The sequence below is a fragment of the Rhinolophus sinicus genome, linkage group LG15, assembly GCF_036562045.2.
Source record: "Rhinolophus sinicus isolate RSC01 linkage group LG15, ASM3656204v1, whole genome shotgun sequence".
NCBI lineage: Eukaryota > Metazoa > Chordata > Mammalia > Chiroptera > Rhinolophidae > Rhinolophus > Rhinolophus sinicus.
In genome coordinates, this window is record NC_133764.1 from 48,278,630 (window position 1) to 48,302,979 (window position 24,350).

The following is a 24,350-nucleotide window of genomic DNA, read 5'->3' on the forward strand; positions in this document are numbered from 1 at the left end:
AAACACTGCTTAAAACCCCTCCACTTCTGCCTGTTGCTGAGGTCAGTGCCAGAATCTCTTCTGAGGTCTGCAAATATCTAGGCACTGCTGACCTCGCTGGCAGCCTTGTGCCTCCCTTCCCTTCCAGCTGCACTGGCCTTTACTTGGTTCCTCCAGAGTGCCCGATTCCCATCCTCAGGGCCTGTGCACAGGCTGTGCTTTCTTCCAGAATGTTCCCATCCTCCCTCTCAACACTTTGTCTATTCCACTTCCCCTCTGGTCTTAACTCTCCCTTCTTCAGAGACCCCTCTGGTCTTAACTGTCCCTTCTTCAGAGAAGGCTTCTCTAATTAGCCTTTCCTAGGAAGTCCCCTTCTTTCCTACCACTACTCCCTGTCAGTCTGTTTGTTCCCTCATTGCACTCCCCAGTTCACAAATCTGCTTATTTCTGTGCAGGGCAGTCCTATTGCTTAATATTTTTTTCTCTCTCCCTCCCTCTCCCTTTCCCTCCCCCTACCCCCTCCCTCCCTCTCCCTCTCCCCAATTCTCTAAGGAAAGGTAACTTTCTTGTTCATGTCTGAACCCTAGAGAAGGGAACAGCCTGGCACTCAGCAGGTACTCCACAAAATTTGAGGAGTGAATGAATAAGGAAGCATGATCTCTCAGGCAGAAAGCCAGGAGTGGGCTCCTGGGCACCCGTTGGGTGGCTAAAACAGCTGCTGTGACCTTTCCAGCTCACCTCAAAGGGTCTTAGGTTGGGGAGGAGTTGCAAGGCCAAGGTGATAGCCTTCTGGAAGTTTGTCAGATGCTTTCCACATACCTAGAAGCTGGCTCTCCTGCCCCATCCTGCAGAGGGATAACATGGCTATGAGACCTAGGATGTTTCTGATAAAAGATCAAAAGAGTAGGTACGAAGGATGCGTAGAAGATGGAGATTCTGAAATTGCAGTCCGATATGGTAGCCACTAACCAAAAGTGGCTGTTTAAAATTAATCAGAGTTAAATAAAAAAATTTTAAATCAGTTCCTCAGTCGCACTAGCCACAGTTCAAATTCTCAATAGCCACATGTGGCTAGTGGCTATTGTATTAGACGGCCCAGATAGAGAACATCTACAACATCCCAGAAAGTTCTATTAGACAGCCCCACTCAAAATATATACACATACACACACACATATACACACAGAGACACAGACAAAATCCATTGACATTCCCCCACCTCAACCTGAGAGAACCAGGCTGGGTGGCGTGGGAAAGGACAACGTGACTATATGACCAAGGCTGAGGTGTCACAGACCCAGGTCCCTTACACCTTTCTGCACCAGTCCAGTTGGATGGGAGTGAGCACAACTCCAGGGCCCCTGGGGTGATGGTCTGTTGGTCTGTTGCCCCCACTCCCCCAGGGCATGTAAACCTCAAACACAAGGTGTTTGGCCCCAGGACGGTGGCAACCAGCCTCCTCCCCAGGCTCCTTTGGACCTCTTTCTTTTGGGACCCCACGAAAGAAGTCCATGCTCCGGGCAGAGGAGGGGCAAGCGCCCCCTCCCCTGGCCGCCCAGGTGAGGCGAGGGCACCCTGCACGCCTAGCCTGTCCTCCTGGGGTCGGAAAGCCGAGGGTTGGGGAACTTCCTCTGGGGGGCGCGTGGGGGAGAAGCCCTCGGATGGGTCTCTCGGAGGTACCGGCCCCCACCCGCCGAGGCCGCCCGCCTGCAGGCCTCCAGACCTCGTTGCCCGCCCCCTGCCGGGCAGCTCCAGGAGGGGGCGTCCCTCCCTGCCCGGCCTGGCCCGGGTCCCGCCCGCACACACTCACAGAGACACGGAAGCCACCATCTTGCGCGGTGGACGCTCTGGCTGCGGTCTCCTTGGACTCCACCGAGCGACAGCAGCCACTAGTGGTAACCGTGGCGAAGAGGCGCCAGCAGCCAGCTCGGGTCCGGATCGCGGGCCGGGCACTGGCGATCCCCAGCCTGGGGCTCACCCGGCCGCACCCACCTGCCTCCCGATGTCCCAGCGGCGCACGCGTAGCCGGGTGTCACCCCAGCCTCCTCTGCAGCGTGCGCTGCAGCCGGAGCAACTGAGGTTAGGCCGCGGGAAGAATGTTCCCCAGGGCGGGAGAGACAGGTGTCATTCATTCATCAGAGATACCCATCGATTCCTAGAGGAGCTCACAGGTGAGAGCTCACAGGCGGAGCGCCATGGATGGAGGCTACCGTCTGGCAAGTGCTTGGAGAGTTACGAACGCAATGCTTTAGGATCCCAGAGGAACAGGTAGTAAACAGAAGGTTTGAGGGGAGGATCAATTAGGTTTCATAGGAGGGTCAGTGAAATTTTTCCAGGGAAAAGGTATTCCAGTCAATGGTACTGGCAGAGCAGCAGGAAATTTAAAGTGCAGTGCAGGTTCACAAAGGTCAAGGTAGAGTGGAGGTGAGGGGGAGGGGACCGGATGGGTAGTGCCTGCTGCTGGAAGGCTCTGCAGTGAATGCTGGGGATCTGACCTTCCAACCAGGTGGGGAACCTCAGGAGGCGTTTGAGTTGCAAGCTCAGTGTTTCAATCTAGTGAGTTATTTGTAGTTATTTGTAATGGGGATGACAGAAATGGGATGTGGGGGGAGAAGTGAACGCTTCCTAGAAATTTCAGATGCACAGGAGACCCTTGCCCCTGTGTTGGTTTCCCACAGGAGAAGAAAGGGTGTGGATTCCCTGCGGGAATAATGTGGGGTTGTTGCACCCTGGAGTCCAAAGGCCTGCAGTGGAGCTTCCGTAACATTGAACTCTGAGGCCTTGAGTTGGACACTTACTTAGCTATGAGCCTCAGTTTCCTCATCTGTGAAGATCTGCATCCAGGTGAGGAAGAAAGGACAGGATAGGAATGTGTCTGAAGACCAAGTGAGTTGCTGGGTGTGGAGGTCATTTAAAGAGGGGGTGCCAGGGCAATTGGTGACCCAGTCTCCCCTCCAGTCAGCACAAAGTCACCCAGAAATGCCTTCCAGCCCCCTCACAATTGGGACCACTCTTCTCTCACACAAGGCCTAGGGAACATGTTGATTTGAGGTCGGGGCCTCTCTGGGGGCTGCTGGGAACTCCTCCCCCACCAGCACGCTTTCCACAGCCCTGCTCTGTGCCACCCACTATCTGTCTCTGACATTCACTGTGAACTTTGGCCCCCAGGGCCACTGGGATGATGCATGAATCATGACACATGCACACACATGTGTGACTGCCTGGCTTGTGGGTACACTCAAATGAAGGGAGACACCACGGCCCTCATACCTGCCCGAGGATGGCACCACACAGCCGGACAGGTTTAAGTATAATTCTGCACCCATGGAAGGGTCAGGTGTGTGTGTGTGGGGTCTGCTCTGATGGCATATTGCAGCAGAAAAGCCACCCTGGCTAAGCATCTCGGGGCAGTCCCTCCCCAACCCTAGCCAGTGGTCACAGCTGGGACCCACGGCTCACTGGAAAGCTTCCTCAGGAGGGTGGGTTGTTGCTCTGGTCAAACATGAACAAATCAAACTGTGTGCCAAAGAGGCCACACACAGGGGTCCAATTGAGGCTGGGGCAGCAGAGCAGAGCAGGGGTCTCATGAAATAACATCACCCTGGCTGCCACCCAAGGGAGAAACTCTAGGGAAACCACATCCTGCTATTTGCCATCACTGGAAAAGACACACAAAAGAGCACAGGGACACACTGAGGTCCACTGGCCCCACACAGATGGTGACAAGCACAGACACCAAGGTACACACATAGTCACCTCTCCCCATGATGAGACCATCTACACACACTGATGTGTGCACATACGGAGGTGGTACCCACACACAGACAGATACCCGTAGTGGCCAGGGGGCAGAGTTGAGAACAGAGGCCACGCACAAGCACGCACGTACACACAGAGAGGCAAAATCAAAGATGCACTCAGATCATATTTACCCAGAGGGACAGACACGCGAGGACGCGCAGATCCCTGCAGAAGCATATACAGACAATCCAAAACAGCAGGCACGCAGCGGCACACACCATCACAAAGAGAGGTCCATATACAGTCACATTTACCCAGAGCTAGGTGCGTGCACACACCCTACTTAAAAAATTACACGCATGTGCCATATACACAAGCTCATGTAGCCAAAACTAGTCTCTCTCTCCCCATCACAAGTCACAGGGGCAGATGGTAGGGTCCTCCCCAAGGCATGCGCGCGTATACACACACATACGCACACACACACCCTCAAATAGTCAAGTTGCCGTTTCTATTTCTTTCGCAGATAAAACCAAAACTATGCAAAGAAAATGGGAATCCAGGAGGGAGAGAAAGCCAGAGGCAGGGAATGAGAAGTTGAACCAAGACCCTCTGCTAGCCCACTCCCACCACGGCCTCCCCACATTCTCCAGAGCCCCCAACCTACTTCTGGGTCAGCCAGCACTCAGGAGGCCTTGCTGTTCCAGATGCCCTTCTCCCCGTGCTGGAGGAAGACCCCCAAGCCCAGTCACAAGATGGACTCTGTCCCCAGCCCCACAGCCACCAACTCTTGCTCCTATGAAAGGGGTTCCCAAAAGTACCCCTTAAAGGGTAATGGTTATCTGTTCCAAAAAGGGCCAGGCAACCCCAGGATGGAAACGTGAGCCAGGAAACCAGGGATAAAGGGGGGCATCAGTATTGACTCCAGCGCAGTGGCTGGACCTCAGGCAGGAGCCCCCCAGATTTCTGCCTGTCTCCCTCTGTCTGCTTCTCTCTCTTTTATGCTACAGTAACAACTCCCTCTTCAGCCCCCTACCCTAACACTACATGGAGGCTCCTGGCAGCCCCTTAGAGACAGTGGAAGGTGTGATTTGATACAAGGAACATTTGACACAGGCTCACTGGACGTTCGTCTGCCCCAAAGTGCAGCACACCTCACTCCTGCAAGGTAGACCTGCAGCTCCCCAACTGTTCCTGCCATGCCTGCCCCCACTTTGTTCCCAGCCAGAATGGGGGCTCCCCTGCCCAGTCCTGGACCTGGGAAAAGGTACCAAGAATCAACTGGCTAAGGGAGCCTCTTAACAGGCAACTTTGGGTGCCAATAACAGCAGGAAAAAGAGAGGGGGGGAGGCCCACCCTCGTCTCCAAGCCCCCCCTCCCCACCCTGGCTCAGGTGTCCTCAATACTCACCCAAGAGCATTCTCTGCTTGGAGGCAGCGCTGAGTGCAGAGTGAGGAGCAAATGAAACCCAGCTGGAGAGTGACAGAGGGAAGGGGTGGGGATGAGAAGGACAGGAGGGGAGGGCACGAGGGAGGGACTCCTGCTCCTGCGTGGAAAGCAGCGGTTGCCAGAACGTCTTCCCTTGCTAGAAAGGAGCTACTGAGTCCCTGGTTTCCTCTATCCCAACCAGGAAGAACAGGGCACTTCTTTCCCCAAGGGTAGTGTAGGGGGCAAACAGGAGACTCGGGATGGAGGGGGGCAGGGGCATCCACTCCTGGAGGGTCCCTGCCTACTTACTTGTACACTGAAACAAAGCGTTGACCCAGCCCACAGAGACCTCCAGGAAAGGAGGTGCTGCCGGCCCCTCTCTGCCTGCCAGAAAGTTCTTGCTGCTGAACTTTGAAGCCCTGCCTCAGGGCTTGCTGCTGTAGGAGCCCCCTTCTCCTGTCTCATCCTCTGACCACCATCCCCTTAGAGTTTCTTCCTTCTGCTGAAACGGAGGCTCAGAGAGGTGTTAACCACTTTGTCCCAGAGTGTTCGCCGTGGAGGTGGGGGAAGGGAGCCCAGGTGGCTTGCCCCCTTAGTCTAGTACAATGTCTAGGCAATGTCAGGAAGGGGTGGTGGTGGACATTGGATCAGCTAGAACTTCTGACACCTCTCCCCTGCCCTTACCGGTTCCTCTCCACCCGCTCATCCTTAGTCTTTTCCTCCATTTGCTCCAGTTTTCCCTCCTCTCCCTGAAAAGGGGTTGTCTCTCTATTCACCTGAGCACCTGGTGGCTGAGACAGGGGTGGGCGGGGCAGAGGAGACAGCCAACCCACAGCTGGACCCAGTCTGGCATTCCAAGTCTGGGTCCCAGAGCTAGCCCCCCACCCCCTCAGCATCCTGTCTCCACCAGACAATAACCTATAATCTCTGGAGCAGCCAGTACCTGAGCCGCAAAGAAGGTCTGGGGAGGGGCTGGCAGCAGCAGCTCCTGAAAACAGGTTTGTTAGGAAGAGGCTCTGGGGGAAGGCCTTGCTGGTGTGGGGAGAAAAAGGAAACTCAAGCCTGGAGCTAATTAACCCACCCAGAGACACAGACAGAAGCTTTGTCTTCTGCCAGGGCAGGGATCTGAGCTAAGCCCCCTAATGCTCCACCCAGATGGCCTTGCCTTTCCTGGTGGTCCCTGGGGGAGGTGATGATGGTCAGGTTCACACCTGGCAAGGGGGATGCAATGGCCAGGGAGAGTGAGGGGCATTTTTATCACCTGCTACTTAAGAACAGTGGCAGGAGGAGGCACTGCAAGAACTTCTCGGTGGCCTTGGGGGAGGGCTCAGGGCTCAGTTTCTCTGAAACATGTACCCAAAGGCCTCAGGATTGGGTTGGGGGGGAGGGACTAAGGAGGAACCAGCAACCCAGGGAGATACTGAAGAGATGGGGGGACAGGCTGGAGGGCTTCCGGGGCCTCCTGATGGGACTGAAATTAATCCATCTGCGGGGAGTGGGGGGTGAGGAGCTCATCAAGCCAGTGACTCAGGCGTGACCCAGCTCAAGGTCTTTGATCTCTGGGGCTCAGAATGCAGCCAGAGGCTTCTGCAGTCCAAGACTTAGAGGAGATGGAGGGACTGATTAGAACAGGAGCTAAGGGAGGTCTGAGGGCACAGGGCAGGGGATGGCCTCTTCCTGCCACTCTGATCCCTTCCCACCCCCAAAGGCACAGGGACGTCTGGTGCAGCCATTTTTGCCCCCCAATCCACTATAGTCTGACTATCTCTGCTTTCCTGTCCCACTTAGTGTCTACCTTGCATTACCACCCAAGGCCTCTCTGGCCATTTCACTAAATTAGAGTTAAATCATTTCTGAAATCCCCTTCTCTCCCCTCCTGTGTCATGTTGCAATGGATGATGGGGGACAGGGGTGGGCCCTGAATTGGATGGCTGTGTCAGTCCTGCCAAGAGCTGGGGCAGGGAACCAGTTGGCTTTGGGAGAGTCTCCTCTCTCTCCCTAGTGGAGTGGGAGATGGCTGTCATCTGCTCATTTTTCAGGCACATGGCAGAGGAGAGGTCATGGGGCCTGAGCACTTGAAAACTCATCTGTCCTGGAAACTGGTCTGCCTTCTCTATGCTATCCCTCCTTCCCATTCCTAAAATATTAAGGTTCAAGCTCTCCAGCAGGGGGCAGGGGCATGTGAGATGGGATTTAGAGTCAGAAACACTAGGATCTGAACCCAGCTGTGTGACCCTGGCTGTGTTGCTTAAACTCTCTGAGCTCCAGTATCCCAATTTCTGACACGAGGACTAAATGCCATCATCTACGCCTGGGATGGCTGGGCGAGGAGGGCACACCATGCTGCACGGGGAACTGCTTTGTAAACAGTTCAGCTCTGAAGTGGATGCTCAACTTGGTGCTGGAGGGAGGTCACAGCTGCTTGCCCAGGTGTCCCCCATGCGGTGTGCTGGCCCAACACCTGCTCTAGAGGTTGGAGCTAGGAGGGTTGAGCCAGCAAACCTTTTCCCGTAGATGTTGAAGCACCACCAAAAATTGTTTAGTGTGTGTCTGTGAAAGAGAGAGGAGAAGGGAGGGGAGGGGAGGAGAGAGATGGTCAATGGGATCACTGAGTTCAGCCTTATGGGGCAGGGGTTTCTGGTGCCCACACCCCCTGTGGTGAAAGATGGCTTAAGACACATTCCTGAAGAATGAAAGGGCCTGCTGTGTGGAAGACGGATGGGGTGGATGGTGGGCTGGTATAGCTGGGGAAGTACCTGGAGCAGGGGAATGGGAAAGTGTGGGTACCTGCTGTTTCCCCTCCCGGGTGTTTCAGGCTCTGAGCTGGGAGCTGGGTGTGGCTGAATAAGGAGGCCTCTGACCCAGGCATTCTCGGGGAAGTTCAGAGAGGGAAGAGCCCCCCACCCCCAATATCTCCCTCCCATGGACAGCCTCAGGGACATGAACAGGAGAGGGTCCCCGCCTCACTGCCTGTGATGGCCTGTCACTGTGCAAGCCGCCAGCTCCACAGACCCCTAATCAAAGTGACAGCTCCAGGAAGCCTCCCAGAGAGGGAGCCTCTAAAGGGCATGACTAGGACGTCCCACCCCCACACCTTCATTGCCCTCCCAGGGAACAAGGACTGAGACCTCACTGTCTAGGAACAAAGCAGTGTGTTAAGGGCCCCGCAAGTCTCCCTGAAAGTAGGTGTGGCTCTCTCCATCCCTGAGGCTGCCCCAGTCAGCACAGCCTAAGGGCTCTTTGCTCTGGCCCAGTCCTGAGGTCCCCACGCATTTCCCCTCACCCCATCCCCTACCTCAGCGACAGTTGCTAGCATCATCTTGCTGGGGGCTGCCTCTCCTGCCTCCAGCTCTCAGAGAGTCAAGGAGACAGGAGAAATCCATCGGTGGGGAGTCGGTATTGTCAGGTCATGGCCCAGAGTAGACTCAGAAATAAGCAGGCCAACGGAGAACAGGTTCTCTAGCTGAAGCCCCAGTATTCTGGGGTTCCTGGAAATCTGAGGACCCTTCATACATCTATCACTCCCCTGTGCTCCCACAATGCTGCTCACTCCTCTTAGCCTGGCAGTTGTAAAAGTCTGGCTCCATGGCTGACTTCCCCGCTAGACTGTGAGTGCCCGGAGGGCAGGTACCCTGCACGATTCAGTGTGGAATCCCAGCGTCCTGCACGGGGCCAGCCCAGGGCTGGAGGGCTGGGCGATGGATGGACAGACGACTAGAGGGACCATACTTCCCAGGTCCCATTTAACAATCTGGAGAGGAGTTCCCTGGGATCATGTCTCCTGATACCTCCCCACACCTACCTAGTACTCGGCATGAGGGCTGGAAAGACGGAAGCCAGGTGAAAGGGGTCCCCATCCCTCTGGGCAGCCTGACTCTGGCAGTGGGTATCTGGCTCTGGGGTCTTTTCTCCTCACACCCCACCTGCTCTCTCCACATGGTGAGTGGGGAAGGGAAGAGGGTAGGCTTGTACCACAGGGACCACTGCCCAGAAGAAGCGCCTGCCGAGGCCATGTAAGAGGGGAGCAGGCGTGGGACAGTGTCCTTGGACAGTTCCCTCTGACTCGGTGGACTGGACTTCCCTACCCAGCACTGCCCTCAAGCCCTGTTTCCCTCTCGCCCTTCCCACTTTCTGGTGGGGGAACTCTGCCCATCACAACATCAGCTAAGCTAGAGTTATCCTCGGGACCTCCGTCCCCTGTGGCCCTTAATCCCACTAGTCCCCAATGCTAATGGTTCTGCTACAGAAGGCCCCAGAATCTGTTTCCTCCATCCCACCCCTTTCCTTCTCACGTACCCCGAAGTCTTATCCTTCTCCATCGCCAACAACTTCTAAAAACACTAACTTCTGATAAAAACCCTTTAGTAACACCTGTTACTTTCAGGTCAAAGGCCAAACGCCTAACCTGCCTTCAAGGTCCTCACAGGCAGCCCCTGTTGACCTCCCAGCACACCTGCCACGTGCCCAGCACGGCCCGCTGCTTCTGGAAAGCCAAGGGCTTCAGGCCTCGGCACATTTGCTCCAGCTGTCTCCCCACCTGGGATTCCCTTTCCATTTCCATCTTCAATGTCACTTCTTTGAAGCTTTTCATGACTCATGTTAATTTACCTCCCCCTCCTCTGACTTCTCAAAGCACCCCACACCCACTCCTATGAAGCCTGTTCTTATCTTGGACAAACTCATCTGCGTGTGTAGTTATTTAAACAGCGCTTTCCTAACAGGCGGGCATGCCACCTTTAGAAAATATGGATCCCCAGACAAATACTGTAAGTTCTCACTTACAAGTATGTGCAGAATCTAAAAAAAGCTGAACTCATAGAAGTAGAGTAGAATGGTGGTTGCCAGCGGCTAGGGAGTGGGGGACATGCAGAATTGTTGGTTAGAGGGTACAAACTTCCAGCTATAAGATAAATAAGATCTGTGGGTCTAACACCCAGCATGGTGATATACTAACAATACTATAGTATATACTTGAAAGTTGAGCGAGTCAACCTTAACTGTTATCACCCCACATACACACAAAATCATAATTATGTGATGGAGTGGAGGTGTTAACTACCTTTATTGTGGAAATCATTTTGCAATATATATGTGTATCGAATCATGACATTTGTACATCTTACATATGTTATATGTCAATAATAGCTCAATAAAGCTGGGGGTGGGGAATAAAAGCTACAAATCCGCAAATCAGAAGCTCGTGCGTAATGGGTTGTCTATGAGTATTTGGTGAATTAGTGACTTTGAACTCAGACACACATTCCCAAAACATCCATCAGTCAGATACACTCTTACTCAGAGTCAAACCCACAGTGCCCAGCCAACCCCAAGTGCTCACTGGAAAAGCTGGTGCCAGCCATCATTCCCTGCTTTGCTTATGCAGTGACCTTGGCCTGCAATGTCCCTTTTCCCCCAACCCCCGTTCCAAAGCTCAGAGCATTCTCCTTCCTTCAGGAGGCCTTTCCTGGTGCCCTTGGGTACAATCACCCTTCCTCCTTTGTATTCCTGGGGCTATGTCTCACAAAGCACAACACTCACCTGCTCTTTTGATGTCTGTCTCAGCCCAAAAGACAGACTCAATCTCAATTGATTGAGGAAGATTGAGGGGAGACTGGAACATATTTGTGTCTGGGCCCCAGGCAGTGCAGAGAACACAGTAGGTGCCCCCAAATATTTAACAACAGGCAGCCCTGTTCAGAGTTCAGAGAGCAGTCCTCTGGCAAAGCCAGCAACCTGGGATGCAAGGTAGGTTTCCAGTGACCACCCCCAAGAACAGGCAGAAGTTCTGGCCCCTTCTGTTTCCCCACACGGGGCCTAGTTCTGAACCCGTTTCCTCTGCCAGCCGGGAGCCCGCCTCTCCTAATTTTCCCCATGGCTCCTAGGTGCCTGTCAGCTGGAATCACCCTCATGAAATGCATTCACCCATTTCCCCCAGCAATCTGCCTTGCAGCCAGCTGCCCCTTCCGTGCTTGCAGCCAAACCTCTGCAGTCACCCCAACCAAGGAGAGGCGGAAATCCTGGCCAGGAATCCAGTGGCCAAAGGAAGAGGGGCTTCCCGGGGCCATCCCTCAGTTGGAGTGTCATGCACCTTGCATATCCTGGCCCTCGTGGACCAGAGCAGGAGCACGGGATACGCTGCAGGTGCCCACAGGGGAGGCCCTTGTTCAAAAGACTATTCTTGACAGAGGGCTCCAGACTGGGGTTCTGGACCCAAAAGACTGCACCGGGAGACACCGCCCAGATCCAGAAAGAGGAGGCCTCACACCTAAAGGTCCTCAGATCCTGAGAGATCTCAAGGGGGTTGTCCAGATGCAAAACAAAACTTGATGGCATCTGGGGACTTTAGACCCTAAGACCCATTGAGGGCATCATGCACAAAGATCCCACAGATCCAGAGCCAAATTTGTGGGTGCAGTGCCCCTCCACACTGACCTGGCCCTGCAGGGGCCTTTCCCAGGCTGAGCTGTCGCAGCCGCCTCTGGTGGGCCCGCCCCTCACAGTGCACCTGGGCCTGGGCTGCTGAGTTCAGCTGGATGTTGCAGACGTCACAGAGTGTGTACGATGGCCGTTTTCTCTCCCGCTTGGGCTTAGGTGGTTCTGGGGGCCGAGGAGGGCACTCAGCAGCTCCAGATATAGGGGGCTCCTTCTCAGTGGGAGGGGATGGGCTCAGTGGCCGCTTCATACCTGAGCAGATAGAGAAGGAGACAAATAGACAAAGGCTGAGTGTTGTGAATACGAGGAAGGAGCAAGATGGGTTCAAGACCCACAGATGCCTGGATCCTTAATCCCAGCTGAAACTCCCCAGCTTTCGGAGAGCCCCAACCCAAGGGTAGCAAAGGGAGTAGAATGGGGTCTATTTCAAACAAAGCAGCATTCATTAAAAGGCAGGAATATCTGGAAGAATGTCAGAAATGTCTACACACTGGGCGGCCAACACCTGAGGACGCGGCCACAGAGCAAAGCTCAGAGAGGGAGGCTTGGGTCTTGAAGAACAGGTGGGCACGGCGGGTTAGGGAGGTGGAGTCACATTTTGGGAAGCCAGCACTCCGTTCTCATCTCCGAGGCAGGTGCTGACAATCCTGTGACAGGCAGGCATGTGGTGCTTGCTGGAGACGCAGCAGCCACTGGCCAGGATGGTGATTGCAGAAATCTAACCTCCCGGTGTCCATGGCCGGGCTGGGTGATATTCACAAACGGTGACAGTGTGTGAAGCCATCTCCACTCTGTCCCATGGGGATCCAGATGCTCCTTGCTGTCTTGGCCACTCAGCTTGTGGCAACAGTTGGCATTTGCAGTGCACACACACACACACACACACACACACACACCTTTAGGCCCCTCATTTTCCACAGACTGTCTTTTCTTTCCAACTCACTTTACTGAGACTTTCCCTCCTGACTCCTCTGCCCCTAACCACCTCTATTCTGGGGCTGCTCAGTGACCTTTCTCAAAGTGAAATGTGTCAATTTTCAGCTTCCTTCCTGAATCTGTGTGCAAGCTTTCTGCCTCTGCTTCAGACTGGGGACTTCTTGAGGGCAGGAGCTGTAGCCTCCTCACGAGGACAGAGAATTCCTGAGGTCAGGGACTGTATCTCTCTCAGAGGGGGAGCCCCAAGGCTAGGCCTGAGTAAGGCACGACTGAGCCCATCTTTCTTGTTATGGGCTGAATTGTGTCCACCAAAAATTCATATGTCAAAGTCCTAACTCCTGGTACCTCAGAATGTGATTGTTATTTGGACAAAGGGTCTTTAAAGAGGTAATTAAGTCATTAGAGGTAATGAGGTCATGAGGGTGGTCCCTAACCCAATATGACTGGTGTCCTTATAAGAAGAAGAAATTTGGACACAGACAATTAACAAAGGGAAGAGGCGGCCATCTGCAAGCTAAGGAAAGAGACCTCAGAAGAAACTAACCCTGACAACAGGACACCTTGATCTCGGATTTTCAGCTTCCAGAATTGTGAGAAAACAAACTTCTGCTGTTTAAGCCACTCAGTCTGTGGTAGTTCATTATGGCAACCCAAGCAAACTAACACATCCCCCTAAAGGCATTTCCTGTGTCCTGAGGCTCATGTTCGTTTTGCATATTAGACCAACTGAATGAAGTCAAGTGAGGCCTTAATATCTCATAAGTCCACACATCCAGTAGTGGAGCACGTATCTGAACAAAGAACATGAATTTCTCAAATCCACAGCCAAGAATCTGCCCCGCACCTACCTCCTGCTCTCAGTAAGCTGCTTGTCACTGTTGTGGGCAGTCCTCCCTCATAACAGGTCTGTCACTACATGTGTGGGGACTGTGTGAATGGAATAGAGGTGCAGTGAACTCTATCGACTCACTTCTGGGTTCAAACTCAGCTCTGCAATTTGCTGGTTGTGTGATCTGAGCCTCAGTCCCCTCATCTCTATGTCTGTAAAATGGGGGTGATTCATAACAGTTCCTAAGTCATAAGCACATTGTGAGGATTGGATGAGCTGATCTATAGAAACACTCCTCAGTGTCCTATAAAAGTCAGCTGTCATTAATCTGTGGTGTGTCTGTTTTGCAGCTTGTGAGTGGAGTCACCTGGTCTGTCACCCTGCATGTCTGTCATGGTGTACCTGGGTCACTGTGAATGTCTCTGCTATCCAATCATTTGTTTAGGTGAATCTGTCGCTCACTGTGTGCATGTCACAGTGTATGTGTATCACAATGTGAGTGTCGCTGTGCCCATATCATGGAATGAGACTGTCATTGAACACTGAGACTCACCATGTGTTATGGGTTGTATTATGTCCACCCCCACCCCCAAATCATATGTTTAAATCCTAACCCCCAGCACTTCAGAATACGAAATACAACCTTGTTTGGAAATAGTGTCACTGCAGATATTATTAGGTTAAGACGAGGCTATACTGGAGCAGGGTAGCCCCTAATCCAATAAGACTGGTGTTCTTATAAAAGGGGAAATTTGGACACAATCATGCACACAGTGAGAACGCCATGTGAAGATGAAGGTAGAGACTGGGGTGAAGCTCCTACAGGCCAAGGAATACCCAAGGTTGACAGCAAACGTTCCAAAGCTAGGGGTGAGGCATAGAACAGATTTCCTCACCGCCCTCAGAAGCAACCCACCCTGACGATACCTTACTTAGCTTGGACTTTTAGCCTCCAGAACTATGAGAAAATAAACATCTATTGTTTAGACTACCTGGTTTGTAGTACTTTGTTATGGAAACCTTAGAAAACTAATACACCATAGGTCAGACCCTCATGTGCTCACAGGTGCCTGATGATTTGAGGGCCGACACTGCAGGGTGGTGGGGCTGGGCTGCAGTACCAGAGGGAGCGTCCAGGTGGCGCAGAGAGCACCTAGCAGGAAGCTCAGAGGTGGAACTCAGTACCCCTCCAGGCAGGGCAGACCCTACTCCTCCACACTCCTGGGGCAACTGGGCTGCCCCTCTGAGCCGTGCCAAGCTCCTGGGTCCCATATCTGGAGCCCAGGGCATAGCTCTGCCCACAGAGGCCACACTGGAAGGTTACTCCCATCACCTTGTGAGAAGCTCCCCCCTCCCCCAGGCTGCACTGAGACCCCACCAACATTCTGCACCCTCTCACTTGTAGATGGAGGTTATTATAGCTACTCTTCTGCCTTTACAATTCTTCCCCCACCCTCCCAACAGGAAGAAGGGTCAGGAAAAGTACCAGGTACCAGTGTCAGAGGTGGGGGTCCAACTGGCCAGGGGTGTGTCAGGAGAATGAGAATTTTCTGGCTATGCCAAGGGAGCTGCCTGCCTGGCCAGCAAGAGGAAAGGGTTTTTTTTTTAAATCTCAGTGTAATTTATGACAGGCAAACTGAGGACAGGGCCCAAAAGAGCCGACAAATATCTGCCAGAGGGCTAATTAAACCTCTGTGATATACAGCCTTTGGGCTCACAGGGCCCTCCCGGATTCCCGGGCTAATTGTGTCCCCCCAGCCAGGCTGCTGGGCCTGCCACAGCCTGCCCTGCCTGACCCAGCCCTCCCAGCTGTCCCCTCAGGAGTTATACCACTCCAGCTAAGCTAGGGCTCCCACCCAGAACATTTGGAGGGGTAGGCAGTTTTCAGGGCACACAAATGGCTATTTAACTCCTGCTGTGAGCACCAGCAGGTCAACAACCCCTGTACTGGCCCCTGTTCAGAACCAGCGTGACTCACCCTCGCTGGACCTGCACTTGGACAGGACCCGGTCCACATGTTCTCATTAACTGAAGAGGAAATTGAGTCCCAGAACAGTAGAGTGGACTTTCTTCAAAATACATGAAAAGACAGTGCAAGAGCTGCTTCTAGAAGCTTCCCTGCCTTCCTCTCTACCAGCCAGATGCCCAGGCCACCTCTTCTGTATAATGACAACCACGTTGTTGAGAGCTTACTGTATGCCAGGTGCTTTACACAGAGGATCACTTTTAAATTTCACAACAACCTCATGAGGTGGGCACTATTATTAACCTATTACCCCACGTCACAGTTTAGAAAACTGGGCTCTGAGAGGTTTCACTGACTCAAACCTACACTTGTCTGACCCTGGAGCCCAAGTCTTTAACCACTTACTGCCCTATCCACTTCTTAAAGACTGCCAAGCCCTGATTTGAACGGCTGGGTGGGGAGGGGAGTTAGGGATTCAAAGAAGGGCTCCTGGGGGGGCTTGAGGCTGCCAAGCCCCTATCAGGCTGAGGTGCCAGGCAGGGAGGTGCCACACCCTGGTCAGGAAGAGTGGAGCCAGACTCAGAAGGTTGGGAGGAAGGGGTGTGAAGAAGGGGGAGAAGAACTAAACTTAACTTGAGAAAAGACCAAGTAAACGCACAGCAAAAGAGTGTGCATGTGTTCTGGTGTCTGTCTGTCTGTCTGTGACTTACACAGGAGTAAGGGGTAAATCTCTCTCTGTTCTCACCTTCCCTGAGAGATGGGCTGAGGCTGCAGCAGGGAGGGTCGGGGGTTGGATGACAGGAAAGAGTTACCCACTTGAAGGCAGGGGAGCTGGGGAGCTGATGGAGGTTCTCTGATGGAGGCCAGCGTTGCTGCCTGCCTCCTGTCTGTCTGTATGTCCTCCATATGGAGCTGGAGGGGCTTGGGGGTGGAGGGAGCACTCGGGCAGGGTCCCATCTCTACCACTTCTTCCTGAGTGACAATAGACTTCAGGGCCAGGTGTCAGTGGGACCCTCAGACACTGGCATTCTCTGCCTGCCTATCCAAAGAAGGTTGGATAGAAAGAAGGTTGGAGGCCATAAAATGCAGAGCCAGAGTTGTTTCAGCTGCAGCCTAGGGAAGGGGATCCTTAGGAAAGAGCTGCTTTTGCCAAAAGGTTAACAGGAGAGGAAGGTTCTCTGCTTGTCCCCAACCTTTGGACAGGCATGAAGGGCTCCTTCACCAAACCTTTAATGAGCACAGTTACACTCTAGCATTTTCCCCCTCATCTGCCAACATTTACCCTCCTGTCTCCCCCAGCCAGGTCCTAGATCTTGCCTCTGAGAAGGGAGCCTGGCTGGCTGGCCAAGCTTGGGCCAGTCCCTGCCACTCTGGGCTTTAGTTCCTGTCTTTAAAGAGAGAGGGCTGAGCTAATCTCTTAGGTCCCTTGCAGGCAGTGTGGCAGTGGCAACACAGAGCAGCTGCCTCTAAGGTGGGGGTTGGGGGAGACCAGCAGGGTGGGTCTGGGAAAGAACTGCCAGGTGGTGAGTGCCCATTGCCTTTTGTACACTGTAGAAACATTGCCTCCATTAAACCTCCTAACAACCCTGGGAGGCTTTACAAATAAGGAAACTGAGGCTCAGAGTCGAAAAGAGAGGCAGGTGATAGGGCCAGTTCTCTCCCACCCTATTTTTCAGGGGTAGGGGGTGCAGACATTGGAGGACCCCATCACTGTCACTTAGAAGGTCATAAGAAGGAATGTAGGATTCCACTCTCCCCATTGACCCAGCTGCAGAGAGAAGTGTTTGGAAGAAGAGAGACCTTCTCTGTTCCTGTCCTGGCTGCTCCCTCAATGCCCCTGAGGAGCCACCACTGAGCATTTTGTTCCCTCTTTCCTGCCGCCTCCTCTTTCCCAAGACTGATACCTTCCTAGGGTGAAGAAACAATCCACTTTACTGTGTGGCCACCACAGAGTGGCACCCACCCCAACCATACTGTGGGCCCAGAGAGCTGGGGTCACCCAGAGTCACACCCAAAACTCCCCAGAAGAGCCAGAGACCCCCACCTAGAGGATAGGATGGCCTGAGTGGGGCCAGCCATGCCAACCCCCAGCCTAGACATCCCTGCTTTGCCAGAGGAGGATGCCCTGGGCTGAGCAACAGCTGGTCCAGGTGTCAGAGGCCAGGTGGGGGTTCCATCAGGCAAACCAAGGCAGCCATGCCTGTCTGGCTATCCAAAGTGGTAACAGAGGAAGCCTGCCACCTTCCCTGGGGACTGCTGGGTGCTGGGGATTTCAGGAGTGAGCTGGCTAAGAGGTGCTGAAAGTAACCACTCCAGCTCCAAGGAAGGGAGAGAGAGGGTATGGGAGGTGAGGGAGGGTGATGGTTCAGGGATGAGGTCATTGTCCCCAACCACTTCCCCTCCCCCAGTCTGCTGTCCTCACCCCCTATTGTCTGGGTATCCCAGAGGCAAGCCTGACACCCTCAAAGATAGGGGCTTCCTCTCCTAGGCAGTGAGACTCCCTGAAAAGACCCTCAAGCCACCCTCAGGAAGGAAGTCCTTCTTGCTATCTAACCTGCATCTCTCCTTGCAGGGTCCACAGTCACAATACAGAGCGGCTGCTTCTAAGGTGGTGGGTGGGTGGGGTGGTTAGAAAGGGAGTATTAGCCTCAGTACCTCCCTGTTTACCCTATGCTGCCTGGAAAGGCCTAGGAACCTGACGTTGTACAGGAGGTACCCCATACCCTACACCCCCCTCTTCTGTACACCACCCAGGATCCTGGCACAGCTCAGCCTCATCCGCAGCCTGCTCCACCAGCCCAACGCTCCACGATACTGAGCAGCACCTCCCCCAAACCCCACCCCCTGCTCGTGATAGCCCCAGCAGCAGCACTTCCAAGTTGGGGCTGGGGAATGAATCCTGGAGCCAAAGGGAGGAGGGTTGGGAGGTCCCAGGACTGTTTGGGAGTTGTGGTGGGAGGCAGGCTAGGAGCGTCCAACCTATGCACATGGCTGAAGATGAGACAATCTGCTTGAAGGGGGAGGGGCGGGACAGGAAGGCCTCCAATGACTGTGAATGACCCTGGTAGTGGAGAGGTTTGGCAAGTGTGTTCTTTGCACCCCAAACAAGGCAATAGGAGACCTCACCTACCTCACCCCTTCCATTCTATTCTATCCCAGGGGCTGCTAACGGTGGGTTGATTTTTGGGTTCTCTAAACTCCTTAGGAAAAAAAAAAAGTGAATGATTAGGTTGAACCCCATCTCCAGAGACTGGTCCTCTCTAGAGGGTGGGGGTCTCACCGGCTGTGCCCTGTGGTCCGCAGCCTCCCTTCCTCTACCGGGAGCTGGAAGTTTCCGGCTAAGTTGTGGTTCTTGTCTCCCCACCTTGCTCACACACAAGGCCGGCCAGGGTCTTGGCTGCTGCCTGCAGCCCTACAGGGTCACCTACAGCCACGCCCGTGCGAGACCCCCTCCGGCGCTCAGTCGGAGCAGCGCGTGGGGCAGGGATGGGGAACACGAGCGCCTACCTGAAGGGAGCTCCCGACCCCAGACGGGCCGCATGCAGCCGCCCGCCGCCCCCGGGGTGATCCTGCTCCGCGGCTCCCGGAGGTGCCCGGCGGGGGAGTCCCGGGCCCGCGCGTCCCGGGACGCGGCCGCCGCGTCTTCCGAGCCCGCCCCTGGGCGGCCCGCACGGAGCAGGTGACAGGAGCCGCGCCGCCCGGAGCCGAGCACAGGCAAGTGGGCCAGCGGAGGGCCTGCGCGGTGTGGCTCCCTGGGGAGGAAAGCGAGGGGACACCCAGGGGCTCTCACTGCGGAAGGACTGGGCCCATTGGAGAAGCTCTTTTCTACCCCTGGCCGGCCAGGCCTGAGTGCCCTTCAGCTTCCGAGGGGTCCCACAGCTTAGGGAAGGGGACCCCAAGGTGGCTACCTCCCACTGGCCTGTTGTGATCTCCCCCACGCCCTGCAAATTGCCCCTCTTTTAGAGGGAAGCCCAGAGAGAAGGAGGAACTTGACATTCATGGAGCACCTACTGGGTGCCAGGAGGGATCACATTCGATCCCCATAACCACTCGGCCCCACTGGTTTGATCCCCATTTCACAGACTAGGAAATGAAAGACTGGGGCCATTAAGTAACTAATCCAAGTCACACAGGAAGTGAGCACCAAATGGGAGACTCCAGAGGGCTCCTAGGAACCATTTCCGGAGGTCAGGGGAGATAGCCAGCGGGCCTGCTGGGGAAGACTCACCTGTGTGCAGCAGCTGGGGGTCATTTCTGATTTCTCCCAGGAAATCAGTGCCCTCGGGACGGCCCACAATGGGGGTACAGTGAAGAAGCATGAAGCCAAGCAGGTGAGGGCAGGAGACAAGGGGTGGTGGCATGGCCTCCTAAGTGTGCTCTGCCATCGTGCTGTTATTGGGAAGGCAGTAACAGTAAGAAAGCGAGTCCCAAAGAAAGGGGACAGAAACGTCTTTTGTATCCAGAGAAGATATATCAGTACTGCTCACCCACCTTGTGCCCAGGGCCGACCTCATGAGGACCAGGTGTTCTAGAGAGGAGGTCCCAAATTGGGGAGCCCCGGCAATGCCTCGCCCACTGCTACCCAGTCTCCCAGCACTTCTTCCTGGTCTGCACACCCACCAGCTCACTCCTATCTTGAGGGCTCTGCCCCTGCAGTTCCCTCCCCTTGACCTTCACAGGGCTGTTTCCTTGTCACTCAGGCCTCAGCTCCAAAGTCATCTCCTCAGAATCCTGTTTCCCCGGCCCAGCCCCTGGTTAATTTCCCTCTTAGCACTTCTGCCAAGGCAAAGACGTAATTCTTTTGCTTGGATCCTTACCTGTCTTCCTCATGAGGGCAGGGCCTTTGTTTCCCAGGGACCCAAAGCACCAGCACAAAGCGTGATGCATACTTAATAGATGCTCAATAAATTGTTGTTGAATGAATGCATGGATTCATTTCCACTCGAGCAGTAAATCCACATTAAATTGTATACTATAAATGGGTGAATTGTATGGTATGTGACCTGTATCTCAATAAAGCAGTTAGTAAAAATCAATCAATCAATCAATCCAGGGTGGGGATGACAGTCACAGTACACTGTGTCATCCTGCAGTGCACCCATCCTCTAACTTAATCCAGTCCACATTCTGCATCTGTCCATGGACAATTGTAGTTGCTCAGACTTGGAAGGGATCTTAGAGGTCATCCTGTCCTTTTTGTAACTTGTCCCTGACTTTACCCTCTGGCCTCTGCTTGAACATGCCAATGATGGGGAGCTCACCGCCTCCAGAGAAAGCCCACTCCATTGTTGGATAGTTCTCAATGGTAGACATCTCATCACTGTGGGGGGCTGAAAGCTGGTTTCCTATAATGCCACGCACTGATTCTAGATCTGCTCCCCAGTCACTTGGGAAAAGTACACTCCACCTTCTATAGCCAGCTTCTTCCTAAGAGTTCTCCCCTCCCAGCTAAAGAGACCCATTTCTCTCAACTATTCTTTCCCTTCCCCAAGGCCACCTCCTCCAGGAAGGCCCTCCTCTGAGCTCCCAGGACACCTCATATGGGTCACTAGCACTGTACTTATCACACTGTATTGAACTCTCTCCCAAACCCTGCCCTGACCACCCCACTGTACTGAATGGGTTAATTCTGCCCAGTTCCCTTGCAATGGTGACCAACTGACCTGAACTAAGCAACTCAATACAAATTTGTTGACTAAATAGCTTGTAGGTGTTTTATTATTCCAGTCACATCCCCCTAAACTTATTTAAGCTTTCAATGTCCTCCTTAGAACAGAAAAAGGGATAGCATCACCTTCCCCATCCTCAACTTTATCCTTGATTATGCTGTCCCTGAACTTTTCTGCTCTCTTCAGTCACACAGCTGAGGGTCCATGAAACCCCCCAGGTCTATTTTCGTGTGATACGTTGTTGAGTTCAGCCTCCCCATCTAGTCTAGAGAGTGATTCCTTGAACTGTGAGCACCAGACCTTATGTTAAGCTTGCTGGCTCTCCCGTTCTGCCCAGCCTGTTGAAATCATTCAGCAGGACCACAGGTGCCAGCTTAGTGCCACCACAAAGACGTGGCTTCACCTAGATACCTAGGAATAACACTCCTAAACTCCAACCCCACACGCAGGCAAAACACTGCCATTCGTTGTGGGCCATCTACATTCCAGGCCCTTCCCACACCTTTATCAACCCATTTTATCTTTCCAAGAGCTCTGAAAGGCGGTATTCCTCGGAAAAGGGAGGCTCTGAGAGGGTAGTTTACCTGCCCAAGTTCGCACAGCTAGAAAGGGGTGGAGTTGAACCCTATCTGGTTGACTACAAACTCTAGGCTCTCTTTCTTCTATGTCATGGTGCTTCTAAAGGCCTTATCTCAATATGCCCTGTGAATTTTTTCTTATAAAGGTGGGCTGAGAAGGAAGAATAAAGAAAACCTCTTCCTAGTAATGAGAGTTAAAGGTGCCATATGGTGCTGATGCCCCTTGCCCACCTACCACTCATCCAAGGAGGGATTCAGGCCCCTGGCTGTTGCCCTCTTCCTGGCCAGAAAATGACCCTTAGTCTAAATAAAGCTCCCGAGTCTCTAGTTGGGCCACTCAGTTCTCACTGTTGCCCAGTCTCATCCTGTTATCTCCTCTTCCTTTGTTTTGTCTGTGATAAATCCCCAGCCTGGCACACCGAAGGCCACCAGTACAAACTGCTGGGCTTGAGGAATGAACCAACTCTCACTGTGGGTGCAAGAAATGGAATGGGCTGTGTGGGCTGAGGCAAGTTACTTTCCCTCTCTGAACTTCAGTTTCCTTATCTGTAAAATGAGGCAGTTAATACATAAAAAAAATTGCTGAGGGTGATGTGAGATCATCTCTGACATAATATATGCCCAATTAATAACACGAGCATAATGAAGTGTTATAGTCTCCGCTTTAGAAACAGGGAGACTGAGGCTCAGAGAGGGGAAGGGACTTTGCAACCCATATTACCAGCTTAGAAGTGGCCTGTACGGAACAGGAGGCCAGGTGAGCCGATCTTAAGGATGTGCCCTCTTCCCTGCCCCAGGGCACCTTCCATAATTGCTGGACCTTTGTGGTAGGAATTATAAATATAATTTCTACTACAAAAAATATGAAATGGTTACATTAATCGTTCACACTAATAACACCAAGGGCCCAGCTGAGGTAAAGCCTGTAGCAAAGGGGCTTAGGCCAGGAGCCAGAGATCCCTGCCTGGCCAGCAGTTTCTAGTCTTCTCATAGCCTGGACTAGGGTGGGATGGCAGCATAATTCTGGGCCCCTGGGGTCCAGGCAGGTGAAAGAAGCCCCAACCTCAAGTTGGCCTGCCCTGCCCATCACGGGTCCTTTCCATTCCCACTGAAAGGGCAGACTCACTAATGGCTTGAATAAGTCCACCGTGCTCCCTCCCCCCTTGGGCCAGCCTTTTGCCTCCTAAAATAGCCCAGAGCTACCATGTGCCCAGGGCGGCTCCTCACCCATTGCAAATCCCCCTGAAATTAAATCCCCATCCTGCCTCAAGCAGGATGGCACCACCTCCTGCCACTGCTGGGCTCCAGGGCTGGCCAGGCTCCCCCCAATGGAAACTGGGACAGTTGTCCTTCACGGTGACCGAGACATAAATCCCCAAATAATGAGACAGGCACTCTAAACACAGAACCAGACACGGTGCTAATTGGTTTACTCTGGGCAGGCATGATGTGGAGACAACGGCAATGGGCCTCGGTTTCCCAGCCAGTCAAATGGGATAGGGGCATGTGATGACTTCCGGCGTCCCTGCCTGGGCTGATTGTTGGTGCCCTCTAACCAGCCTCACACCCAGACCCCCATATGAGAACAATAACTTCTCAGATATAAAAGCGAAGCTTGGGGTCCCTGGGTCCAGGTCTTGAAACAGGGAGGCACAAATCATCCCTACCATATCTAGAAACACCTTCCTTCCACTAAAGAGAAAAAAGAAAAAACACACCAAACAACCAAACCAAGACTCAGTCCTTCCCAATAAGCACGAGGATGGGAGTGAGGATGGGAGCAGGGAAGCCAGGAGGGCCCAGCGCATTCTCCCGCTCCTCATGTGAGGCCAGTAATGGATTCTTGGACGAGCCAAAGGTCCTCAGTTTGCAGTAATCAGGATGAGATTATCACATTAAACTTTAAAAGTCTTTGCTCAAAAAGAAACAACAGCAGCTGACACCCTTGACTCCCCAACTTTGCCACCGTCACCCTCTCCTGGACGAACTCCAGACACCAGCCATGCAGAGGCTCCCCCTGCACCGGCCAGAGGCAGGGGGGATGGACAGGATAACCTCTCCCAGCCAAGCCTGCTTCTGAGTTGTGGTGAGATGGGAGGGGGAGGAGCTAGGGAGAGAGTGAGTGTGTGTCTGCAGGAGGAATTTGAAGGGCCCCATGAGAACTAGAGTAATGTGGAGTCAGAAAACATGCACTTAAATTACAACTCTGACACTAACCTGTGGCTGGGAACATGCCCCTTTTCTCCACACCTCAGTTTTCTCATCTGTGAAATGGGGATAATGATAATCACCCCAGGCTGACAGCTGAGAAGATTAAATAAGATAACATACAGAAAATACCCTGCAAGCTGTACAGAGCCATTGTGATGTGAGGAATGACGTTAGATACATACAGTAGGAAGAACACTGATAAGACTGCAGTAAGAACTTCCTCTCAGCTGTGCATTGGAAACTAATGGGGCAAAAAGAAAAGGAAGACAAATGGGCCTGGAACCCCAAAAATCTCACCAATGATCCCCTCTCCCACCCAGGGTGTCCATCCTATGCCCGGACTAAATTGCTCCCTTCCTGCCCATCGTCTTGCCTCCAATGCTGCCAGCCTGTCCTCAATCTTTGTTGGCCCAGAGCTGTATCCAACTTGTGTTTGTTGCCAGTGCAATGGAAATTATTTCAACCTCCTCACCCAGCTTGGCAGAGCTGCTTGGGTTGTGTAGGAGAGGCTGGAGCTACAGGACAGGAGGCTGGGAACGGGGTGCCCACAGCAGGAGTGGCCCTCTCCTCAGAATATTAGC

The 24,350-nt window shown here is 53.4% G+C and overlaps 1 protein-coding gene and 1 long non-coding RNA gene across 12 annotated transcripts in view; one reads left to right on the top strand and one right to left on the bottom strand.

The window, feature by feature from the left end:
- ZNF385C (zinc finger protein 385C) overlaps positions 1–24,350 on the bottom strand; it is a 52,306-nt gene that overhangs the window by 15,363 nt on the left and 12,593 nt on the right. For 5 of the 11 annotated variants that reach the window (XM_019747582.2, XM_019747580.2, XM_019747581.2 and 2 more), the window contains one exon: positions 11,581–11,832. In XM_019747582.2, coding sequence (XP_019603141.2) covers positions 11,581–11,830 — 250 coding nt within the window. In that variant the 5' untranslated portion in view covers positions 11,831–11,832. Of the gene's footprint in view, positions 1–798; positions 864–1,789; positions 1,950–5,130; positions 5,156–11,580; positions 11,833–19,539; positions 19,699–24,350 lie in introns of those variants that run through there. The other 6 variants (XM_074319725.1, XM_019747577.2, XM_019747576.2 and 3 more) reach the window with 6 other exon arrangements.
- Positions 2,017–5,133, top strand: LOC141568855 (uncharacterized). Its single transcript, XR_012492088.1, has 3 exons — positions 2,017–2,150; positions 2,658–2,823; positions 4,247–5,133. It is a non-coding gene; the product is annotated as an uncharacterized LOC141568855 (long non-coding RNA).